Source organism: Daphnia carinata, chromosome 2 (genome assembly GCF_022539665.2).
Source record: "Daphnia carinata strain CSIRO-1 chromosome 2, CSIRO_AGI_Dcar_HiC_V3, whole genome shotgun sequence".
NCBI classification, from domain to species: Eukaryota; Metazoa; Arthropoda; class Branchiopoda; order Diplostraca; family Daphniidae; genus Daphnia; species Daphnia carinata.
This window is the reverse complement of record NC_081332.1, coordinates 6,090,173-6,112,987: the sequence shown is the minus strand read 5'-3', so window position 1 is coordinate 6,112,987 and position 22,815 is coordinate 6,090,173. Positions and strand designations below refer to the sequence as shown.

Below are 22,815 nucleotides of genomic sequence, written 5' to 3'. Positions count from 1 at the left end.
CCAATACAGTATCACATTCCCAGAGTTTCAATGTTTGGATATTAGTTCGAATTTCGATAGTTGACGGTAACAGCATACTACGTGCACGCTTATTTGATTCCGTTGTTCGTATGCGGTAGCCTTATGCTACAACGCTTTGTTTTCAATTAGCGTTTCCGAAAAGTGACCGCAGTGACTGTACGAACTGGATAAGATTTTTTTTTGCTTTCCTACATGTCGAGTACTATTACATTCAACACATCTGTTACTTGCACCAATTTTCAATGACACAACGTTTGCTGCAGTTCATTGTCCTTAGCTTAATTCTCCCATCCCAAATCAAAAAAAAGACTTTTGCGTGAGTTAGCTAACTTGTGGCAGTTTTATTCTCGACCATCGCCACGTCATTTGCTTGCAATTCAGAAAACGCCAATTTTTATCATACGTGGAGAACGCGTAGCAATGGTCTCATGGCAAAATGTTATCCAAACAGTTGCAGTTTATACTTTCTCATTGTGTTGGAAGTCGGTACGAACTTGTACTTGTGGGACCTAAAGTTGTTTATTGTTGCACCTGTAAAATTGAAGGGCAAATAGAGCCAAGCTTTTCCTATTGTGGTGAACACCGAAAATTCTGGTAGTCATGAACGGTAATCACAACCAACCTGTCATGCGTCATCTGCAAACCGCCCACTTTATTACACGGTGGTTTGATCACGGGCAGTAACAAATTTGGAACATGAAAGGTATGATTGCGTTCGATACAAAAAACTATAATCTGCTTCTGGATATTTGACGCCGAGTTCATGTATTATGGTTTAAAAAGAAAACCAATAACTTAATCGATATCGGCAGTTCACTTTTGATTGTGACGTGCGATTTTTGCCGAATTTCAAGAGGTGTCGTTTTTGGCAGATTTGGTCAAAAGTAGAAAAGCTATATCGTTCCCACCATTATTTCGATGAAAAATTTAATGGGTAATCACAAACATCAAATTTATTTTTTAACTGGTCTCATAGTTTTTAATTAAACCTAAAAAACAAAAAAAAAGTCGGGGTATTAACAGTATATTTCATTAGTTTATTTTGAAAACGGCTGGTTTAACGAGAAAATCTTTTTGGAAATACACCCATCGAAGAGCTTCGATGCGTCACTCTAGCGTTGTAGCGTACTAGCGTGCTATAGAAGGTTCTTCGATGCGGGTATTTCCAAAATGGTTGTTTTAATAAAAAAAAAAGAACAATTCTCTCGGAGAGTATATTCGGTGATATTTAACCAATTCCAATGAGTGGCAGGTTTTGCAGGTTTTTGAGGCAAAATTCCCACGGTCATTTCCTTCGCTTTCTTTCATTTGATTAAGCCCAATGTCAAAATAAACCCGATTTTCGTGATCAGCGATTAATTTCGAATCGGAAGGATGTATTTTAAACTAAATCTAGAATTTGACAAAAATTGAAAAAGTGAGAAGGCTATAGCCTTCGCATTTTTACAAAAATCATCAAAAAGCAACATCTCTTGGAATTAGACGATAATCACAAGCTATAACCAAAATTGAACGCTGATTTCGAATCAGCCATTTATTTTGTCCTTAAAGCATTCATTTTTTAAGTATAAGAAAAACTGCTGTTAGCGCACTAACTTAATTTTTGGTTTTTGACGGTTAATTCAAAATCTATAAGTCCAACGTCAAAATAAACCCGATTTTCTTGATCAGCGATGAATTTGGAATCGGATTAATGTATTTTTAAGTAAATCTAGAATTTGACGAAAATTGAAAAAGTGGGAAGGTTTTTGAATAATCTAAAATATAAAATTAGGGGCGAATCGAAACCATTACTAGCCCGCCAGTACGCTACAGCGCTAACGTGACACATAAGACTTCTTTGATTATTCAAAAACTATAAACTCTGCTTAAAAACAAATTTGATTTTCGTGTTCCTCGTTAAATTTTGAATCAGAATCATATATAGTTATCTAAATTTAATGATATTATTAATTAAATAGGAAAAAAATTTTAAGCCCGACAAAATAAGGCCGACTTTTAGTTTTTTACGGTTAATTCAAAAACTATAAGTCCAACATTAAATATACGCTATTTTCGTGATCAGCGATCAATTTCGAATAAAAATAATGTATTTTTAACCAAATTTAGAAGTTGACGAAAATTGAATTTTATTTTTGGCCCAATTTCAAATTTGGCTTAAAATACATGATTTCGATGCAGAATGGAATGCTTATCAGGAAAATAAAGTTTTTTTTTTTTTTTATTTCGATCGCAACTCCTTTTAATTTTAGATTATTCAAAATCCATAAATTCTACGACAAAAAAAATTCATTTTTGGGATTCTCGTTAAAAATTTTGAATGTGAATCATATATAGTTTATGGCAATCCGTTTTACACAAAAAAAAAAAAAATCACACTTTTTTCTTTTTTCCGACACGTAGCCATCTACCGCTCAGACTCGTTATTACTGGCGTAGGCAATTTCAGTCCATTGGATGCCATTCGCAGTTAGTTCTGTAGCGTGGATGGAGAGAATAACGCGTGGCTGGAGGAACAATTGAAAAATGGATAAGATAATACAACGAAAGGATGGTAAGTATAAACATTGTTATATTGGTTTTCAATTATTAATTATTGCTTATTAGATCAAATTATGAAGCTGCAGGCCCAATTATTGGAACAACACAAAATATTAGATAACAGCAAAGCTAAGGATGGTAAGGCCTAATACGTAGTGATTCTATTTATTTGCTTTTATTCATTTGTGTTTTGTAGCTCAAATTTTGAGTCTACAAGCTCAGTAGGGGAAAAGAACAAATTGGAACGGAACAGTTTCCAAACAGTGAAGGAGGTTTTTCCAAACTCATCCCTAACTGAACATGAGGATGAATTGGCATTAGGCGAACACAGTCAGGTACCTAAACTTTTCAAATAAGAATTCAAAATAAGTATAGAATTTTAACAAACAATTATTTCTTGTTTAGTTATTCAGTCTACCACCTGACAGTGTGTTAAAGTTAAATTCTGTTAGTGCTGCACTAAAAGAATTGTTAGTAATAATTCCATGCAGCGAAGGAAGTGAACAATTGTGGGACCGTATTTGGGCTTAAAATGGGTGTGGTACGGAAACCCAGAAATAGCACGAGTTCAACATAAAACATGAATTAGGTATTTTTCAGTTTTTTGTCTATCGAAAAAGTATTTTTAATGCTATTATTTTGCATTCACAGAATTTTAGCGGGGGATCAAGTCAAGTCTGGAAGTGTTACAGGAGGGAAGAGTGAGCCTACCGTTGAAAAACATTGAAAGTTCATTACCATTAAGGTGTGAGGTAAAGTAATAGAGTATGCAAATTGTCTAATGAGAAGTACCATCTTGTGTGAATGAATCCTGTGTAACAGCAATCCTTTATAGTTCTGTCACAGCTAGAAGCCTCAAATAATTCTGCTTCTCTTGCTAAAGAACAACTTGTCCTTTACGTTCAGAGTGTTGGTGAAGCTGGGTACTTAAATGGCCCTAAAGATGTTTCATTTCGCTGGCATTGCAGCGATGAACATCATACATGGACTTTTTAGGTATGAAAGGAATTTTCTTGAAAATTTTTTGAATTTATGACAAAGCATTTCTCCTGCTTTTTGCCAACCATGTCTAATCTAAAAAAAAATTTATCCAATAGGAAAGGATTTTCAGCATACTGGGAACACAACTATCAACAATGCAACATTCTATGGGTGCTATTTTATCATTCAAGAGCCTTATACAATGATTTTCATCTGCAATTTGTATGGCCTTTCCCAAGCTTCTGCCAGAAATTGAATCTGTGAGTCATGTAAGTCACATGAGCAACAATTGAGATGCTTAATGGTGTTTTTCTTTTCTCAGCATAGGTTAATAGTAACATTGGATCTGAAAAGATTCTTGGTTGGGGCAAGACACTGAATAAATTGTATTGATTGGATGGATGACATGACATTTCTATACTTAATTCGGATTCCCCAGATGGTATTTGATATTTAAAAAATTGAAGTGCATATCTGGGCTTCCTTCCTTTCCGTAGCCCCGTTTCCCCTTGACTCATAATAAGCCCGTAGGGGGTCACGCCCCTACTGTACGGTATATATAAAAACAACATATACCGAGGTTTGGAGGGCTCTGGCCGGAAAGGGGACGTGGGGTGCCGCTTCGTCCGATGATGTGTTCACGGAGGGTGACGTGGCTGCCCACAAATCCGAACTAAAGGTTAATCGCTCCTGTAAAAATGTTCCAAATCTTCAGCTCTTCTTCCGGCTTCTCTTAGCCAATCACCGGGTAATCTCCCCGGTGGGTCAACAAGGCAGTGTCTCCCCCTGCCTGGGTTGACGGCAACTTTTGAAAGGGCTATTGTGCCTTTTTAAAGTTGCAAAAATAATTGTAATGTGCAGAGAATTGTCAATAAATTTGTTTTATAAAATTTTTTTGCAAATTTTGTTTCTTTCACTTTCTGTTTTCACACATTACATTTATCATCTTTTTTTATTTAGCTTTCTCACATCTTTCTTTCGCCTTTATTGTTTATGTCACGTTTAATGGTAAGCATTGTTTCCTGTAAGCATAGTTTATCTGGAAGCATTCAATTATTATCCAGGGATCGAACCCTGGATGTTCGGCATACCGCGCCGATGCTATACCAATGAGCCATGAATCATATGATGTCAGGTTAGCTTTTTTCTAGTCACTTGCGGACTTGCATTTACACTTTGAATAAAATTGAAACGTAGATCATTATACATCTACTTAGGTTTGAACCCAGGGTAACAGTTACCGCAGCTGAATGATCTACCACAGAGCTATGAACCTTATGAAAGCTATAAAAAGATAAATATATACTTGTGAAAGACTACATAAACATCCTAGACTATAACATATGATATGCGATAATAGAAATAATATGAAAGATATATCTCGTGGCTCAATGTTAGAGCATCGGCGTTGCACGCTGAATGTCTGGGGATCGATTCCCATACCAGTAAAACAATATACAAGTATAAAATTACTTCAGAAATTATCCAGGTATTACACGTTGTTCCTTGTCTAAGTTCAAGAATTCAAGAAGTGTAATAAATACTAATTGAATACTAACAGATAAGCGATACAACGGTGGCAAAAACCATAAAAATGAACTGAGCAAGCTAAATTAAAAAAAAAGTTGATAAATGTAATGTGTGAACAAAGCGAACACAGACAATGAAAGAAAAAAATTTTGCAAAAAACATTTTATAAAAAAAAATTTATTGACAATTCTCTGCACATTACAATTATTTTTGCAACTTTAAAAAGGCACAATAGCCCTTTCAAAAGTTGCCGTCAACCCAGGCAGGGGGAGACACTGCCTTGTTGACCCACCGGGGAGATTACCCGGTGATTGGCTAAGAGAAGCCGGAAGAAGAGCTGAAGATTTGGAACATTTTTACAGGAGCGATTAACCTTTAGTTCGGATTTGTGGGCAGCCACGTCACCCTCCGTGAACACATCATCGGACGAAGCGGCACCCCACGTCCCCTTTCCGGCCAGAGCCCTCCAAACCTCGGTATATGTTGTTTTTATATATACCGTACAGTAGGGGCATGACCCCCTACGGGCTTATTATGAGTCAAGGGGAAACGGGGCTTCAGAAAAGAAGGGAGCCCAGATATGCACTTCAATTTTTTAAATATCAAATACCGTCTGGGGAATCCGAATTAAGTATAGAAATGTCATGTCATCCATCCAATCAATACAATTTATTCAGTGTCTTGCCCCAACCAAGAATCTTTTCAGATCCAATGTTACTATTAACCTATATTGTGAAAAGAAAAACAACACCGTTAAACACATCAATTGTTGATCATGGAACTTACATGACTCATAGATTCAACTTCTGGTGGAAGCTTGGGAAAGGACATACAAATTGCAGATTAACTTCATTGTATAAGGCTCTTGAATGATAAACTAGCACTTGTAGAATGTTGCATTGTTGATAGTTGTGTTCCCAGTACATGAAAATCCTTTCCTATTGGATAAAATTTTTTTTGGTAGATAAGACCTGGTTGGCAAAAGGAGGAGAAATTCTTCGTCATAAATTCAAAATTATTTGAAGAAAAATCCTTTCATACCTAAAGAGTCCATGTATGATGTTCATCTCTGCAATAGCAGCAAAATTAAAACATCTTTAGGGCCATTTAAGTACCCAGTTTCCCCAACACTCTGAACGTAAAGGACAAGTTGTTCTTTAGACAGAGAAGCAGAATTATTTGAGGCTTCTAGCTGTGACAGAACTATAAAGGATTGCTGTTGTACTGGATTCATTAACACAAGATGGTACTTCTCATTAGGCAATTTGCATTACTCTATTAATTTACCTCACACCTTACGGTAATGCACTCTCCGTGTTTTTTCATCTGTTAGCTCACTCTTCCATCCTGTAACACTTCCAGACTTGATTTGATCCCCCGTTAAAATCTGTGAATGCAAAATAATAGCATTAAAAATACTTTTTCAATAGACAAAAACCGAAAAGTACCTAATCCATGTTTCATGTTGAACTTGTGCCATTTCTGGGTTTCTGTACCACACCCATTTTCGGCCCAAATACGTTCCCACAATTGTTCAGTTCCTTCACTGCATGAGCTTATTACTAACGATTCTTTTAGTGCAGCACTAACAGAATTTAAATTTAACACACTGTCAGGTGGTGGACTGAATAACTAAGCAATAAATAATTGTTTTTTAAAATTCTATACTTATTTTGAATTCTTATTTGAAAACTTTAGGTACCTGGCTGTGTTCGCCTAATGCCAACTCATCCTTACGTTCAGTTAGAAATGAGTTTTGAAAAACCTCCTTCACTGTTTGGAAACTGTTCCGTTCCAATTTGTTCTTTTCCCCTAGCTGAGCTTGAAGACTCAAAATTTGAGCTACAAAACACGAATGAATAAAAGCAAATAAATAGAATCATTACGTGTTAGGCCTACGATCCTTAGCTTTGTTATCTAATATTTTGTGTTGTTCCAATAACTGGGCCTGCAGCTTCATAATTTGATCTAATAAACAATACTTAATAATTGAAAACCAATATAATAATGTTTATACTTACCATTTTTTTGTTTTATTATCTTATCCATTTTTCAATTGTTCCTCCAGCCACGCGTTGTTCTCCAGCCACGCTACTCAATTAACTGCTAATGGTATACAATTAACTCAAATTGCTTACATGCCTGTAATAACGAAACCGACTGATAGATGGCTACGGGTAGAAAAAAGAGAAAAAAGTGCGATTTTTTTTTTCCCGCCATTTTTTTTTTTTTTATGTAAAACGGATTGCCATAAGTAATAACGAGTCTGAGCGGTAGATGACTACGTGTCGGAAAAAAAGAAAAAAGTGCGATTTTTTTTTTCGCCATTTTTTTTTCCGCCATTTTTTTTTTTTTATGTAAAACGGATTGCCATAGCCATATGTTTGTTGATTATTTAAGAAAATCAAAGAGCTGTGTGTTATGTGTCACGCTAGAGCTGTAGCGTACTGGCGCGCTAGCAAGTACTTCGATTTCAAAGTTGTAGTGCAGACGACACTTGGTTTGTTTTTATTTGCTAGTAACGTTCAAGTTTGAACTGAGCCGGGCTGCGGCAATCGACAAATTACCAATCATAACAACCAAGAAACGTGGAAACTCAAATTTTCCATACGATATAAAACATAACAAAGTAGCAGTACCAAGTGTCGTTTGCGAGCAAGCGGCAAACGTTTTGCCACGTTCACTGAAACACCGAACTCGTGATATTTGTTTCTGCAAATGTGTCTAGTGACCTGATTCTGTCAGCAGTGAAAAATGGAACAAACTTTGATACCACTAAAGCAGCCAAATATTGAAGAACAGCATTCTGTTTCCAGTTTTGAAGCACACTGGGATTCCTGTTTTCTAGGTAGGTAATATAAATATTTTAAAAATTACCACATATGTTAACTGTTGGTGAAATAATACTGGCCGTAATCACTCAAGATGCTTCTTTTGAGGAATGGTTGAAACATTTACGATGGTACAATGACAAGGCAAGTTCATGGTATGAAACTTTCCCAATTGATTTGGGCTCATTATGGCAGCCGGTGGACCATCTAACACCACCATTCGTCTTTGATGTTGCTTTCAAATGGTGCCAACAGCTTAAACAACCTACTGGAGTTTCATACCGAACCGTTGAAATCTATGAGCGATTCGCCCTGTCATATTGCTGTCAAAGCCTCTATCCGAAAACTGCAATCGATGGATCCAAAACCCTAAAGACGTCTTGCAAAATGCGATGGCAAGAATTTTGTACGGAAATGAGACATCAGTCATTATTACATCTGGTATCGTGCCTTCAGATTGCCTCAAAATTGGAAAATGGGTACAAGGTTGGTTTGTTAGAATTCGTTATAAGGTTCAAAATGTTTTACAGATATTACTATGTCTGCAGTTGGTAACAGTGACGGATGCAGCCATGCTACTCCGCCAGTCCCAGAGACCTTGTGATCGTTCAACGATTGTGAATTCCGAAATTCTTGTTCTTGTTACACTTAAATACGACGTAGTATTAAATAACAGAATCTCTAATGTGTGCACCTTTTCTTAACCATTCATTAAACATTTCTTAGGTTAGCTATCCACCCATCAGTGATTATGTGGATACGTTCATCTGTCAGTTAATTTTGGTTCTAAAAAGGAAACCAGTAACGGTCAAATCTTCACAATTGTTAGCGGCAGTGGATGAGATCCACGAAATATCTCTGGAATTTATACGCGCTATTTACTTTGATCAGCAGTTGATTGTGCGACAAATAGTGGCGGGCCTACCTACTGAAACCCAAAAAGAAAGAGTCATGTGGTAGTTTGGGAAAATAATTTGTTTGTTACAGTTACTAAAACCTGATTGTACTTTTACAGCAGCCATCGGCGAAATTTTCGCGATTTCAACCAAGTGCAATGTGACAAGGTTCTGCTAGCTGCCGGAGCAATTTCAGCTGCAACATTTTTAGTACAAGAAAACGCCGCCGCCAATGTTATGAAAGAACTCTACACCCGAACGGGGGCTCACCCAGCTGACGTAGCAGTAGTTTCTTCCGTTCTGGTCACGCATTTAGTTCCTGAAACATAACAGTAATTTCCAAATGAAACTACGCCCTGCAAATGAAAAAGAAGTACAAACACATCCTTGCTAATGTTGTATGATACGAAGACGATCATATGATGTTTCCAAATATTGATCCAACTGTCAAAATTACTGGAATATGAACTTCCAAAGCGCATTTTAATTTAACTTCTCATAAGGAAATGTACCATACACCTGTGAATTTTAAGGAACTCAGAAAACACCTGCGTGATTCTTATGAAGTAAAATCAAAATAATCAACCACAGGTGGCTTAGTATCTTGAGATGTCTTGTCCGGGGCAGGCGATTCTGTTGCATTATTGGGTGCTGGAGTGCTTTTAACGACATCAGACAAGGTTCTAAACGGCGCAGCGGAACCACCACTTCCCCATGCATTTGGTGGCTTCTGTGGCGGTTGAGGCACTTGTTGCTGCTGCTGCTGTTGACCTGAAGTGAGAACAGTAAGACCTCGAGGTGGCGCAGGCATTTTACGCTGCCCCAGTTCGCGACGTGTAACATCTAAGATGCTGATAGCGGGCAAGAACGACAATTCTCCAAAAGCTGTGGCTACAACGTTACGTTTCGGTTCGTCGTCATAAGACCTATAAAAAAAATACCAAGTTAAAATATCTGTTTTCTAAACAACACCCCCAAACGGTTCTTACATAGATTCACAACCGAAGAAAACACAGTATTCGTGGATGAACTGACGTTTGTCGCGATTCATCGAGTCGAACGAATGGCTCCGGCTTTTCATTTTTCCGACTGATTGCTTTGCCAGTTGGACTAATTCGGTCAATTTGTCGTGTACCATTTGCACAAAGCGCTGGTCTTTCTTGGCCCACTCTTTTAGCGAATCAGGATAAGGCGGGGCGCCCGGTTTTGGATTGGGGTTCTTAATCTGTAACGCCAGTGCCAGACGTCGGTTTCGCTCCACTAGAGCACACTCTTCGTTGCATTCCAGACTCTTTGTCTTATTAGCGGCGCTCTTGCCCAATAGATCTTTAAGGTCAACACACTCGCCAGACTGCAACTGGGCCATCTTAGATGCCAACAGCCCCGTTGCCATTTTCCGGTAAGAAAGCTCGTTTTCTTCACAAGACACAGTAGCTGTACGCTGACCACACTAAAAAAGGAAAACTTTCAGATAGTTATGATTTCAAAACTTATTCTAGTCAATTGAAGAGATTACATACCTGACACTGAACTTTAATTTTTTCACGGCAAGGCGTCCCTGGGCAATTTCCTTCGTGGCATGGTAAGCCGCAAGTATGATCACAGTCAGTTCGTTGGACTGGGCACGGTTGCGTGCAAGTAGACGGACATGGACCGGGATGACAGATGACGGGGCATGTGTGTTTACCACATTTCATGGGGCGCCCACAAGGCTTTCCACAACTCACCTCAGTTAAATGGCACGGGATATTCTTCCTTTTCTCGTGTTTCCCATAACAAAACTTTTCGCATAAAGTAGTACACGGAGGGCAGCCATTAGCGTCTGGATGGCAGTTGTGAGATGGAGAATGACCACACGGACGCACTCTGGTGCACGGTTTGTTGCAGTCGGGCGGGCGTGTTCCACAGGGTACCGGTGGATACACCACCTGAGTTCCACAGTGGCACCTCAGTTCGTCGAAAGACACTTGATGACAGCGATTGCAGTTACCAGCGTGACATAAAGCCTCACATCGGTGAAGACCACAACTGAGCGTACGACCGCAAACCATTGGGCAGATGTGCTCCGTGTCAATGCAGCAAACTTGGGTACACTTATGTCTGTTCAAATAGTACGAAGACAAGTTAACGAAATTAAGAAAGAAAGAAAGAAAAACAAAAGAAAGAAATGTATTACCGTCCACATTGGCGCTTTTTGTTGCAACGTCGTTCGCATAAAACTTCTTCTATTTCACTTAGTTTCCGACATGGGAATTTTTTCTCGTTCCGGCCACACCGGCAACGCAGATCTGTTGAAAGCGGACAAGGCGGACATGCACCTCCATGACAAAGCACTGCGCAAACGTGCGGATTCTCTGCAGGACCACATGTCATAATTTTGCCGCAAACTTTCCCACAAACGGGAATAGGATCAGTGCAAAATTTACGTTCTGCAACTCCCTTAGTTTTGTAAAGCTGCTTCAACTGAACTTTTTCACAAGGACAGGTAGCAACGACATCCACTTCAAGTTGGCAAGTTCCACAATCGCCAATGTGGCACTTTTTTTGGCAACTGTGTCTTCCGCAGCTCAATTTTTTATTGCAAATAAGATCGCATGAAAATTTTTCATCTTCTGGATGTTCAATAGAACACGGCAATTCCCTATTGCTCTGGCCACAGAAGCAGACTTGCTGAACGGTGAGCGGACACTGTTTACATGGGCCAATATGACATGCTTCTTGGCATGTATGCAGCCCACAGGAGAGTTGCTTGCCACATAATTCACCACAGAGTAATGCGTCTGATGATCCGCATTTAACCAACTGCGACGATTTACCACAGGGGCATTTACGTTGGGTTTGGGCCGAACAGATTGGACAAGGCCCTGGGTGGCATAGAAGAGTGCAGGAGTGTGTGCAACTAACACCATCTCCCAGTGCCTTGCCACAAACTTCGCCGCAAGAATGTGGAGTTTCACGTCGGTTCCATTCTGGATCCTTTCTTTTAGTGCAAAAACACAAATAGGAGTTAGGCAGAGACGTGCTGACCGATTGACATCCAGGGCAACGCCAATGTCCACTTTCTATGATTAATAAAATTGTCCACACATTAATACTAATATTCATCGTCATTATATCTTTTAAATCAAAACTGAAGGAGCTGTGGATACATACCGTCTTGTGAAGTACGGGACCAACGCCGCACGCAACCGAGATGGAAAGCGTGAAAACATTGACTGCAATTCCAAATTGGCTACAAAAAACAGAAAAAACATGCCACAAAAAGCAAGCAATCGTAATCAAGATGCCTTAAATGAATTAAAAAGATAAGAACATACTTGTGCTGGCTTAACTGATTCGCAACAGACCATACATTCGTAAGTCCCGCTGGTCAGCTGCGTGGTCAAACGTTCACGTTGCATGGCAGTGTCAGCCATAGCCTCGCCAATTTTTTGCGTACGAGCAGAGATCCCTTTTTTGAAGCCCTCTGACCGCCAATTTTGAGAATCATAAATCCGAGATGGCCTATTGAAACTCGATTGCTCTATGCTGCTTGAAGTAGATACTCTAGGCTCTTCTGGACAGTAGCGATCTCGTGAAGCATAGTTTCCACTGCTTTCACCTTTGCGAAATCTTTCTTGGGAACCATAGCCTCCACTCCTTTCATCTCGACGATGTTTTTCATGAGTGTTTCTGCTGCCACTTCTACCTTCATATTGGGCTTCAAAAGGTGGTCGGTTTTCGTACTTTGAGTACTCTCTTCGAATATTTTCAAAGGGTTGGTGTTCCAGATTGGCACTAGCCGAGGTAACTGATGTTGACGCAGAGTCAGGTGGATATGAGGAATTGTTATACGGGGCGGCAGAGGCTCTTTCAGAACGATCCCTTTCTACGTAGTCTTTTGTGTACTGAGGTCTGAATGGCTTTCTTGGGCCTCTGGCTTGTTTTGGTCTGCTTGATGCTCCCCTTTCCGCATAACTAGTTTCCATTCGATTGGCTCGCCCATCAACATATGACGAACCTCCGGAAGCTTGTGCTGAATCTGCAGAAATATTAGAAGTAAGACTGATTAAATGAAAACAAAATACCATTAATGAGCTTGTTAAAAGATTCAACATACCATTCTGAGATAAATTTTGGGGATTTCTGGTCTGGAGTCCACCAACGTTTACATTTTGTATGTGTTGTCTCACATCTTGGGATGAAGTATTTCTACTTGGGGGACCCAGATCATGTGCATAATATGAGTCATCTCTTAAAGTGTATCCTTGCCTTGGATTATTGCCAGTAACTTGATATTGACTTTGAGGTTGATTTCTATATGCATTTCTGGGTGCTCCAGCAAAGCCCCTTCCTCGTCTTGGTTTGGGTGCTGTTGATGAAATTGAACTTTCAGTGTTTGGTACTGTATCACCTATTTCTTGGGTGTGCTGTCCTTCCATGGTGTTATGCCCACTGACTGAAGATGGATGATTATTTGGAAAATTTGGCCTTCTTTCATTTCCTCTTGGATGTTGTCTGTTTCTATATCTGCCACTATACACTCCTCTGGAGGAACCATCATTTCCACCATGGATTCCATTACCGTTATGAGAAGCCATGTTAGATGGAAAACCGAAACACGCAGATAACGGCCTGAAAGAAATCTCGGAGTACTAGTATCGTACTCTGCTTCCCACTTACATTAAGTAGGATATGAAAGCCGAGGGCTGACAACACGCGTTCGTGAAAAACTACAACGAAAAACACGCCGTAGTAAACGTGACAATAGTGAAGTGTTGAAATACCTTATCAATTCCTACCTTTTATGGCACAGGCATTATGCAATACCGGCCTCTACAATTGCACCCAATAATCCAATAATTTTGCAACCTTTCTACAGCCACTCTTCCCCAACAGGAGACGGAGACCCGACGATCTTGGTGCTAGCTGAGCGTCTGCTACGCTTCCGTATTCCAACAGTTTGCCGTGAATATCGATACGAACATAAATTCTGTTGATGAGAAAGCATAGAACACCTCGTTTTGTAGAGTGCTGTAGTCACCACGTCTACCCACTAATTTTAGCTAATTATTTTATGAAATTCGTACGTTGTACGAATGTCCACGACCACGAGAGAAAAAAATGAGTACGATTTGCAGCTAGAAAACCAAATCAGATTCTATTAGTTTTTTCTGTTTTCAGACAAGTGTTATTTTTTATTTCCAGTTACATATCACGATTGGTATTTGCAACATTTAACTTTTCCATTCTCCATGCAACAGCTTCAGTAAATTTGCAATCGTTTGCCTCCATTTACGTTCTTGGTTTATCGGATAACGATCTGTAGAAGGACCTTTGTCATCACGGAGGATGCACTGTTGTGGCTCTTGATTAAGTGAAATGGGCGAAATTCCAATAGGGTCCTCAGGACTACGACCAGAATCACCACTTTCATCCGATTCCTTTGTTTCGGCATTGGGTAAATTTCCAAACACAACAAATATTCCGGTGTAACGGTCTCTGAGCTCCTTGGTAGCGAAAAGAGAAAGATGACTCCCGTTGTGAGACACTTTTTTGGGACGTGGAAGTAGCGAATTGAGGTTGAACCATTTTGATCCAAACTTACGTATTGTAAACCAGTGGTCATTTTTATGACAGAGGAACGCTTGTTGGCTGTATGTGTTTTGGTCTGCTAAAATAGCTCGTGGATCTGAGCTGTTCAGTGATACCAGTTCTAATCCACAGAAAGCCAATGCGACGATGATCACCTGTATAGAAAAGTTACCGCTGAGATCAAGATTCTGAGGAAGTTCCAAACTATCATCAACGTCACCTGAGGATGATTGGATTAGAGCTCTCTCGTTCTTATCCAGTTCCTGCCCTATGTGGATCAAATCGTTCGCTGTGAAAACAGCATCTTGCAAAAGATTATTGATGGCGTGAAGGGCACATAGATTTCCGGTCTGCGTTTCGTGGTAAATTCCAGCTCGTGCTCTCTTACCTACGGTCATTCTTATGGGAAACCAGCTGATACAATTCAAGTATTTAAGTTCCAAATTACACTTAGTTTTGTAAAAATATTTCCATTAGTAAAGCAAATAAATTATAGATAGGTGAGAAAACAAACATTTCCGTTAATGCTATTTATAATATCGAATTGCGGCATCCATCCATTATTTTTCCGACTTTAACGAAACCTTCAGATTTTTACGCATAGCGCTCACATGCTTCTCTATCGAAATCATTTTTACCAACTATAATAAGAAGACCTTGATATAAGAGTGTGTGTCCAGTTCACGTTTAATTTTTTGCTGTACTGAACTGCGCCTGACAGCCGACCAGGCCGACCAAATTGTGCAGCCACTGGCCTACTGGGCCACAGAAGAGAAAAAATCCCGAGTGAGACAGGGTTTTGTTTACCCATGGTTTTTTAAAGATTGATCTCTAAGACAACCATACACTGAATTTTCACGTGTATAGGTTAAGCGGTTTCAGTAAGCTGGTTTAGTAACTAACTATTAACTTAAACTTAACTAAGTTTCTTCTCATTTAGTTACCATAAATAAAAAATTACCTTTCCGAAGGTGCTACTCGCTGTCAGGAACAATGGCAGCCTTGATGAAGCTCTCTTCTTTTTTTCGTCCGTGGCCATTGCTATTATCTCGTCATGTAAATCGTTTAAAAGACAATAGTACCGTAACAAAGGTTGTTAACCATACGAAGTTTTCAACAAAACCTGCTTGGGAAATGGACACTAACGTAGCCAAGGATGTTGTCCTTTATGCCCATCACAATCCTCAGTTTCACAAGTATCTCAACATATTTGCTCTGACGCAGTTGGGTTTTTGGTTCTACCTCGCTGAATTCTCTCTGTCCACGTTAAAAGATGTACCAGTCCCAAAACAAGACTCAAATTCAAATCTCCCATGGTATCGTTCAATAAACTTAGGAGAAGAAAAATACAGGAGAGGCATTACAGGTGTATGTCTTGCACTTGGTAAGTAGAATGACATCTTTTCACCACAAATAGATAGTATAAAAAATTAAAATTTTTCCACAGGAGTTTTGATTCTGGGGGGTAGTTGGATGTTTTCACTAAAGTCCATTAAAAATATTGTTTTGAGGAAGGGAGGCAAAGACATCACCATCATAACATATGCGCCATTCAATAAAATAAGATATGTGGAGACGCCGCTCAGAAACGTAAGATAGTTCAAAAAGAGTCACTAGAGTGCCTCGTTAAACTGCTTAAAATTTTTTTCCGATCTTAATCTAGGTGAGTGCTACTCAGTCGCGAAGCCGTGCTCCTGTCTCTCTTCCGGTGAAAGTCAAAGGCTATATGGGCTATTTCGTGATCGACATGAAGGGTGAATTTAAAAATCCCACCCTTTTCGATGCTACAGTCGGTCTGAAGCGTATATTAAGTAAGTGATTAAAACCGCATCACTCCCTCCCCTGTGCTGTTGTATAGTCACCAACGTAATAAACAAGAGCCTTCCACTCCACACACAAGATTTGCTCGATACGTTTTTTTATGCAAATGTATCCGTGATCGTTTGCATTTATTAACTGACTTTTTTTTGTCCCCGTGCTGCCTCCGTGTGGGTTCTTTCCCCTCCCCTCTTGTGGATAAAAGACATCCTGCCAATGACACCATTAAGCTTCCTCAAAATCAACCACGAGACCATCTGTGATCCGCCAGTTGCGAGGGTAACGGTAATTGGCGGAAAATCGCAGTGATACAAGTTCTTTTGTATTGGATCTCACTACACCTAAACATTGTTGAATATTACAAGATGCTGTATTTACACACAAAACCGATAAAGCTAATACCATAGTGGAAATTGAATCTAGACATCAAGAACGTGATTGAGATAGCCAATGTAACAGATAGCCAGACGGAGGATCTCGATCTTGGAGAGTTTCTTGTCCGGTGGAAGAGTTGGAAGTAGCTTTCTGAGATCAGCGAAAGCGGAATTGAAGGCCTCTACGCGAACGCGCTCACGGGACGCGTGAGCTGACCGGTATTTGGGCGTCGCCCTCCGTCGACGCCTTCGTTCTTCTCGGCTCAATGTCACTCCAGGAGGCGTCCTTAAATTCCTAATTTTTAAAGCGCAACTTGAATAGGGGCATTTATAGGCATTAGATATGTTTACTTCTTTTTTGATAGCTTTTCATCTTGATGAAACTGGGCATAAGTGTTGGATGGCGGGATAGAAGATGACGTGACTGTATTGGTTTGCAGCTGTGCATTGAGCCCTAGGTCCGATCCTGGATGATAGTGAGGCATGGAATAGCTCATGTTTAGTTCTCCTTCTGGAACTCGACTTTTGTAGTGGCAGTGAGAAAAGAGGTTTTCTATTCTCAATGAGCAGTTACCCGCTTGTAATTCCCTGTAGGACGAGGGAAAAAGAATAATTGATACGCTTTTGGAAGGGTTTGAACAAGCTGGTTGACGTTAGTTTTCCGTTTAATACATTCGTGTTGTTGTCATTGCCCCAAAGTGCTTAACGTTGAGCCAACACAATCCAATGAGCGAACAATCTTACAACAGGACATTCTCTATCCTACTGCTTCCATAATCCGATGAGTTTCCGCGTCATTTTCCCAATCGTTAACGAAACTAAACCTTTCAGAATACTGAAATTTTGCAAATTGAGATCGCATTTTCTAAGACATGAGCATCTACGTTATTGTAACCTAAATTTGTTAACGTTACTGCCATCAAATTAGATTTCAGTGGATTAAAATAAAATTAGCAACATACCTAGGTCTGTTCCTATTTTTTTTTAGTAACACCATAAATTCCCCTTTTTTCATCCATCAGCATTGACTCCTATTTTTTTTTTAATTCACATTATACAATCAATTTCTAAACTGAACGGAAGGGGTATGTTTTGACTAGAAAAAAAAGGGGTGATTGTGCGTCAGCAACGGAGTGAACAGGAGCGCTCCGCTGGGAAATAACACTGACACGGATGGGTAACACCCCTCGATATTATTTCTCCGGTAGTCCCAACGCTGTTATTTTGCGCCCCTCCCAACATCTATTACGTTATACAGGGCTATCAATTCTCTTCAATCAATCTTGTCTTTTCTTTTTCCAATCTTTTGTGTAAAACATTATCAACACTCAGCATAAGCTTTACGACATGTAAGATAAAAGATTCAAGCAAAGCGCTTGGATAAAACTTGTCAATTTAGACCCAGCAGGTAAACTAGCTATTACTCAACTATCAGTCATTTGGAGTTTTAAATATTTAAAAAATAAAATAACATTTTGCTAAATTACAAGTTCACTAGCGCTTAAGGTTTTAAATAGTTACCTTTCCAAACCGTATGCAGAATAATATAGAAGCGGGACTGCAACTGGGATGATCTTCGGCGATGGGAAGCTGCAATCGCTTTGGTCTACTCGTTGTTTTCGTCCAAGTAGGTAGGCATCCGGATCACCGTAGCAGTCAAGGATATAAGGAGAGAACCAATCCGCAAAAGCTAGAACAGAACATCCTGCTGCCGGTTCACCAATCAGCGGAAGGGACATCAGTACGGGGGAGGAAAAAATCCAGCATCTTCCGCGCATGACAATAGAGATCAAGTTGTATTCGTTGTGCTTTCTTCCCGCTTTCAAAACGAATCGGCCAAAAAACGTCAATCGAAAACATAAAGAAATGAGTAATTAAAAAGAGGTGACAAGATAATAATATTGAGCTAAAAAGTGAAATTGCGAAGAACGTTATATGAAATATGAAGATCCAAAAAGGACGAAACAACGTGCACGGATTTGTTTGCAAGTCTGATTAAACGATGATCATATTCAACTAAAAAAAAAATGGAAAGAACAGGACGATGGAAATAATGAAGTGGCAGTGTTTCGTAACGATTGACTAGAGATATTGGGGCACCACTGCAGATGGAATGTTTATGACCTCCATTGCCGGCAATTCTTCTCGTTCAATATGGCCGTCAGTGTCTTCGGGCGTCGACGTTGAGTTTGCGTGTGGGCCCCGTAAGACAGCCGGTAAGTCGAATCCAGTCGTTTGAAATCGGGATAATCGACTATCGGCTCGTTGCCGATGCCGGCAGACAGCGGAGGGGCCAACGTACCGCGGATGTGACGTGCGTGAGAGCTTAACGGCGCCGGTTTGGGAGCACGGTAGCTCTGTCTCCGTTGAATCACTTTCTCCAATTCCACTTGGTTTTTGAGGCAAGGCTTTCCTGCTTTCATGGCTTGTTTGTAAGGCGCCTTCTTATGATTCTTAATAATGCTTTTGTTATTCGGTTGCGGTGACGAATGGCAAGCCAAACAAGGTCGAGAAGTGCTGCGTAATAACTGACCGGAATGGCGAATCCCGTTGTCCGGATCTTCGTGTCGATCTTCGTACTCCTCTTCTTCGATGTCTGGCCTATCCTGTACATCTCCGATACCTGAATCGTGATCACATTGATGATGTGGTGATGGTTGAGAATCACGAGCACGATAATGGTTCGAAGTAGCTGATTCCGTATGTTGCGGCGGATATTCATTCAACGGAAATGGGGGCTGATGCATACTTTGTTTAGGCTCGGTAGGAAGAGATTTGGAAGCGAATGACTGAAGGACAGGAGATCGGCGTTGAAGTGGATATTCTGGTAGCATGATTGGCTCACTCCGTTCGTTTGCCTTGGCTTCGAAAGCGGAAGTGGAAACGAGAAAGTGATTCTTTGGCGGACTTGCGGACGAAACGGCGGATCTGTACGTGTTCTTGACTGGTTCGTCAAGGTCAGCCAGCGCCGCCTTATTGGTATCTTTCGGCCAACGTGGACTATTGTTGGTCGATTCCGGTTCGGATCCTAACTCTGATCGGCTTCGATTGACAGCCGTTTCCGCATTCTTCAGTGGACATTGATGGCTTCTACCCGAAGCCATACTATCATTGGAACGGGCACTTCCATGCGCTGAATCGGAAGGAGGCGATTTTTGAGCTTGACTAATTGAGCTATTGATAGGTTGGTTTCTCAATTCAGGTCGGCTGATTGAGCGTTGGATGACCGGAGCATCGTAGAGCCATTCAAGTGTTTTTTCAACGGGTTTGGTATTAGCGGCAGCAAGATTAATATTTCGCGTTCTTGCGCTGGATGGCGGGCTGGTGACGTCCCACTTGATGGCCAATTCCATCACGTTCGGACGGCGTTCTATCACCGATTCGCCCTCGGGGAGCAAACGGACCACCATCCGTTTGGTGCACGAGGTTGGTCCCTTGGCTTTGGTCGTCTCCACCGTCACGGCCGACGCTTCCGGCTGGTTCCAGTTGCGCGGAATGAGCACGTCACGCGACTCCAACATCAGATCGGGCAGAGGTCGGTGGTTTTTTTGGCGAGCGGCCAAGACCATGGCCGCTTTACGTGGATTTTCGGGAAGCATGGATGACGAAAGTTTGCTCAGTGGTTTCAAAAGTTGAAGATGGCTTTCGTCTTTCCCACTTCGCAAATCGTTCTCTCCACTCTCCTCGTCTTCTTCACGCAACTCTTGCTCGTTTTCCACTGAAGATTGGATTTTTCGAGACGATGCAGTTTCGTTCGATCCACCCGATGGCTGATTGCCTTTATTGGCTAACTTAGCTGGTTTGGCCGTCGACACCGCCAAACCAGAAATAAAGAGTTGGTTCGTCTTTGGCAATGGTGCGCTCTGAAAAAGAAAATGATATCCAAGTTATTTTTTTAGCAAGTCCGTAATTAACGTAAGGCTACCTGAAATCTTAGATGGTGGTTATTATTCTTCCGTCCGCCTGATGGGAGGCCACCGACAAAATGACCATTGTCATCAGCAACTGTGCGGGTTGCACCAAGTCGAATCCGGGGCCGCTCTTGAAAATTCTTTGGCACTTGCCAGTTGCCAAGCCGCTGCGGTGCGTAAGCATCTTCAAACTACACGTTGATAAGAGTACATTTTTTAAGACGATCGATGTTTTTTTTTGCAGTTGTAAAATTCAATTAATTGTTCACGTAAAGCGATGGATTTTTACAGACGTCTGGTCGACTGGACTGGAACAGCTACATAGATCTACGTTCAACACAACGGCACCTGCGACTCGCTTTTTTTTAGCTGACAAATTCAATCGAGATACCCCATCTGTCTCTGCGCCACTTGGACGGTAATGTTAAAGGGGGGAAAAAAGAAGCACGAGAGTAGAAAAATGTGTCCCACGAGAAGCGAATGGATTTTCCATCAAGCCATCGTAACTACAACAAAAGGGCGGGAGTCTAGTGAGAAAAAAGACTGTTATCCGCTTAATACCTCAATCGTTTGCATAATGCCTTTAAACAATTACTCAACCTGGAAGAATCGGGGACAATTGTAACGTATGCCCCCAGTAATAATAGTTATAATCGAGCGGACCAGTGTCCTGTTGTTTAGTAATCCTAGGAACAGTGCTTGTCTAAAACTAAGCTTTATTTTTGTTACAATTCTATTAGAAATGAATAATGAACCTTACCTGATTCGCACTAAAATGCAGCGACATGAGCGTTCTCCCTGAAGATTGAACGTGAATTAAGACACAAAATGCATACAACTAGTTGTGCGGTGAGGAGCAACTTCGATCTATTGACCCCATCAAGCTTTTCGTTGTCATGGAGACATAAAGCAGGCGGTAAATGGGGGAGAGCGAACGTATGAAGAAGACATGGAAGGTTTTTTTACATAGAGCATGGTACAGAAGTATATGTATATGAACGGTGTAGGGAAAAGGGCTCGGATTTTTTTTTTCAATTGCATACCTATGCAACGTAGTTAGTTGAATCGATAAAATTAATCGATGTGCATGGCTTCCTTGGATCCTTGCATAATAAAAGCAGTTCGTCTGTATTCTTTTCCCGTGCAGTACAATACATTTAAATCGCTCGCTTGTTTTTGTTTTTGTTTTTTGTTTTTGTTTTTACATTTTGCAACAGAAGTACAACACAAAATGAAAATATGTTGCATTACTTTTCTTTATATACGATGACACCTTTCTGGATAAGATCGGGAATTTCTACAGCCAACCATGGTCCTAGCTGCAATAACATAAGATTATTTTTATGTTAATTTCCAGGAACATGATTGGCAATCATCACTTATTCTCCCTCAACTAATTTTAAAAGGCCATACATACCCCAAGAGCCATAGCATGAGCTATTCCAAATTTGGGAACATTTCTAGCCCAAAGGGGCTTAAAATGGTCAGTTAGACAAATTTTTCCACCACGGTACATCTTGGCAGTTTTTCCATCCAACTCTGGCAGAGCAATTTCAGGTGCTGTAGTTGGATAGGTTACTGGAATCTTTTGGTGCGAAAAAGATTGTTGTTATTACACAGCAAGCTTTTTTACATTTCTCTTATGTTTTACTATAGTGATAACAAGGTGTCTCAATCAAATAAGTAGAAAAGGTTTACTCACATCAAATTCAACATCAAACTCATACTTTAGCAGATCTTGTATGTACCAACATTTGCCAAACCACCTGGTGCCTTCTTTATTGGATTCGAGTCTAAACCAGTCATTATCCTGTTGCTTGTTTGTTTCGACATACTTGATGAGTGCCTGGAATTCCTCTTTCAACCTTTGAACCCAAAGCTCTTTGTCGCGAGGGCCAGCTTTAGTTTTAAGCAAAGGGATACCGCTCAAACTTTTCCGAGTCGCTTCGTCCACCATTTCTTTCGTGTATATCGTAAAGTTTCACTAGTCACATGCGTTCAAAGTGACACTTTTTCGTCTGAACTCCTAAGAGCAGGCTGACACGTCAATATTCTTTTACGCCATCTCGTGTCCGTTTTCTAAACGACAAGGAGAATATCCTGAAAATTATAAGTATAGTTTAAGTTCGCGTTAAAACGTCTTGTTTGTAAGGCGACAAGTGTTGAAATGCAGAACATTAAATGAATTTTATCATGTAGAAATGAATAAAAACAATGCCTTATTAATCAATTCACTGTTTCTATACAAAATACAATTATACTTGTCCTATTGGATTATGGATTGGGTCGGAACTGTCCATATCAATATTACATTACTTCGGTAGAGGAAAAACGGATGT

At 40.3% G+C, this 22,815-nt stretch overlaps 7 protein-coding genes and 2 long non-coding RNA genes across 12 annotated transcripts; 3 read left to right on the top strand and 6 right to left on the bottom strand.

Moving 5' to 3' along the window:
- The first annotated feature begins 2,626 nt into the window (after positions 1–2,626).
- Positions 2,627–3,865, top strand: LOC130686716 (uncharacterized). The gene is made up of 5 exons (XR_009420543.1): positions 2,627–2,699; positions 2,758–2,896; positions 2,967–3,150; positions 3,213–3,557; positions 3,659–3,865. It is a non-coding gene; the product is annotated as an uncharacterized LOC130686716 (long non-coding RNA).
- Positions 3,866–5,542: 1,677 nt separating this feature from the next.
- On the bottom strand, positions 5,543–7,183 carry LOC130686709 (uncharacterized). The gene is made up of 5 exons (XR_008999958.2): positions 7,094–7,183; positions 6,775–7,040; positions 6,521–6,704; positions 6,114–6,459; positions 5,543–6,043 (listed from the first exon to the last, which is right to left on the bottom strand). It is a non-coding gene; the product is annotated as an uncharacterized LOC130686709 (long non-coding RNA).
- A 418-nt stretch (positions 7,184–7,601) lies between these two features.
- LOC130686701 (cyclin N-terminal domain-containing protein 1-like) lies at positions 7,602–9,335 on the top strand. Its single transcript, XM_057509839.2, has 5 exons — positions 7,602–7,920; positions 7,998–8,389; positions 8,452–8,562; positions 8,630–8,859; positions 8,919–9,335. Exons 1-5 carry the CDS (start codon positions 7,827–7,829, stop codon positions 9,127–9,129), a joined length of 1,038 nt encoding a protein of 345 aa, XP_057365822.1. The 5' UTR covers positions 7,602–7,826; the 3' UTR covers positions 9,130–9,335.
- Positions 9,266–13,716, bottom strand: LOC130686691 (protein shuttle craft-like). Its single transcript, XM_057509826.1, has 8 exons — positions 13,581–13,716; positions 12,899–13,511; positions 12,117–12,820; positions 11,953–12,031; positions 10,976–11,861; positions 10,320–10,899; positions 9,789–10,249; positions 9,266–9,725 (listed from the first exon to the last, which is right to left on the bottom strand). Exons 2-8 carry the CDS (start codon positions 13,377–13,379, stop codon positions 9,359–9,361), a joined length of 3,558 nt encoding a protein of 1,185 aa, XP_057365809.1. The 5' UTR covers positions 13,380–13,511; positions 13,581–13,716; the 3' UTR covers positions 9,266–9,358.
- Positions 13,717–14,015: 299 nt separating this feature from the next.
- LOC132087765 (ataxin-3-like) lies at positions 14,016–14,771 on the bottom strand. The gene has a single exon (XM_059494138.1). It carries the CDS (start codon positions 14,769–14,771, stop codon positions 14,016–14,018), a length of 756 nt encoding a protein of 251 aa, XP_059350121.1.
- Positions 14,772–15,245: 474 nt separating this feature from the next.
- On the top strand, positions 15,246–16,267 carry LOC130686705 (transmembrane protein 223-like). 2 transcript variants are annotated; one of them, XM_057509846.1, is made up of 4 exons: positions 15,427–15,569; positions 15,647–15,757; positions 15,821–15,963; positions 16,037–16,267. In XM_057509846.1, the coding sequence occupies exons 1-4, from the start codon at positions 15,530–15,532 to the stop codon at positions 16,190–16,192; spliced, it is 450 nt and encodes a 149-aa protein (XP_057365829.1). In that variant the 5' UTR covers positions 15,427–15,529; the 3' UTR covers positions 16,193–16,267. The 2 variants fall into 2 exon arrangements, with proteins under 2 accessions (XP_057365828.1, XP_057365829.1); XM_057509845.2 differs by having other exon boundaries at positions 15,246–15,757.
- A 233-nt stretch (positions 16,268–16,500) lies between these two features.
- Positions 16,501–18,343, bottom strand: LOC130686703 (uncharacterized). 2 transcript variants are annotated; one of them, XM_057509844.2, is made up of 4 exons: positions 18,087–18,343; positions 16,917–17,153; positions 16,594–16,860; positions 16,501–16,532 (listed from the first exon to the last, which is right to left on the bottom strand). In XM_057509844.2, the coding sequence occupies exons 1-3, from the start codon at positions 18,341–18,343 to the stop codon at positions 16,611–16,613; spliced, it is 744 nt and encodes a 247-aa protein (XP_057365827.1). In that variant the 3' UTR covers positions 16,501–16,532; positions 16,594–16,610. The 2 variants fall into 2 exon arrangements, with proteins under 2 accessions (XP_057365827.1, XP_059350084.1); XM_059494101.1 differs by having other exon boundaries at positions 16,501–16,860.
- A 338-nt stretch (positions 18,344–18,681) lies between these two features.
- Positions 18,682–21,052, bottom strand: LOC130686696 (uncharacterized). Its single transcript, XM_059494137.1, has 3 exons — positions 21,038–21,052; positions 20,491–20,667; positions 18,682–20,428 (listed from the first exon to the last, which is right to left on the bottom strand). The coding sequence occupies exons 1-3, from the start codon at positions 21,050–21,052 to the stop codon at positions 18,683–18,685; spliced, it is 1,938 nt and encodes a 645-aa protein (XP_059350120.1). The 3' UTR covers position 18,682.
- Positions 21,053–21,326: 274 nt separating this feature from the next.
- On the bottom strand, positions 21,327–22,513 carry LOC130686706 (ubiquitin-fold modifier-conjugating enzyme 1). 2 transcript variants are annotated; one of them, XM_059494104.1, is made up of 4 exons: positions 22,179–22,513; positions 21,894–22,061; positions 21,694–21,795; positions 21,327–21,660 (listed from the first exon to the last, which is right to left on the bottom strand). In XM_059494104.1, exons 1-3 carry the CDS (start codon positions 22,431–22,433, stop codon positions 21,724–21,726), a joined length of 495 nt encoding a protein of 164 aa, XP_059350087.1. In that variant the 5' UTR covers positions 22,434–22,513; the 3' UTR covers positions 21,327–21,660; positions 21,694–21,723. The 2 variants fall into 2 exon arrangements, with proteins under 2 accessions (XP_059350087.1, XP_057365830.1); XM_057509847.2 differs by having other exon boundaries at positions 21,327–21,795.
- Between the last annotated feature and the right edge of the window lie 302 nt (positions 22,514–22,815).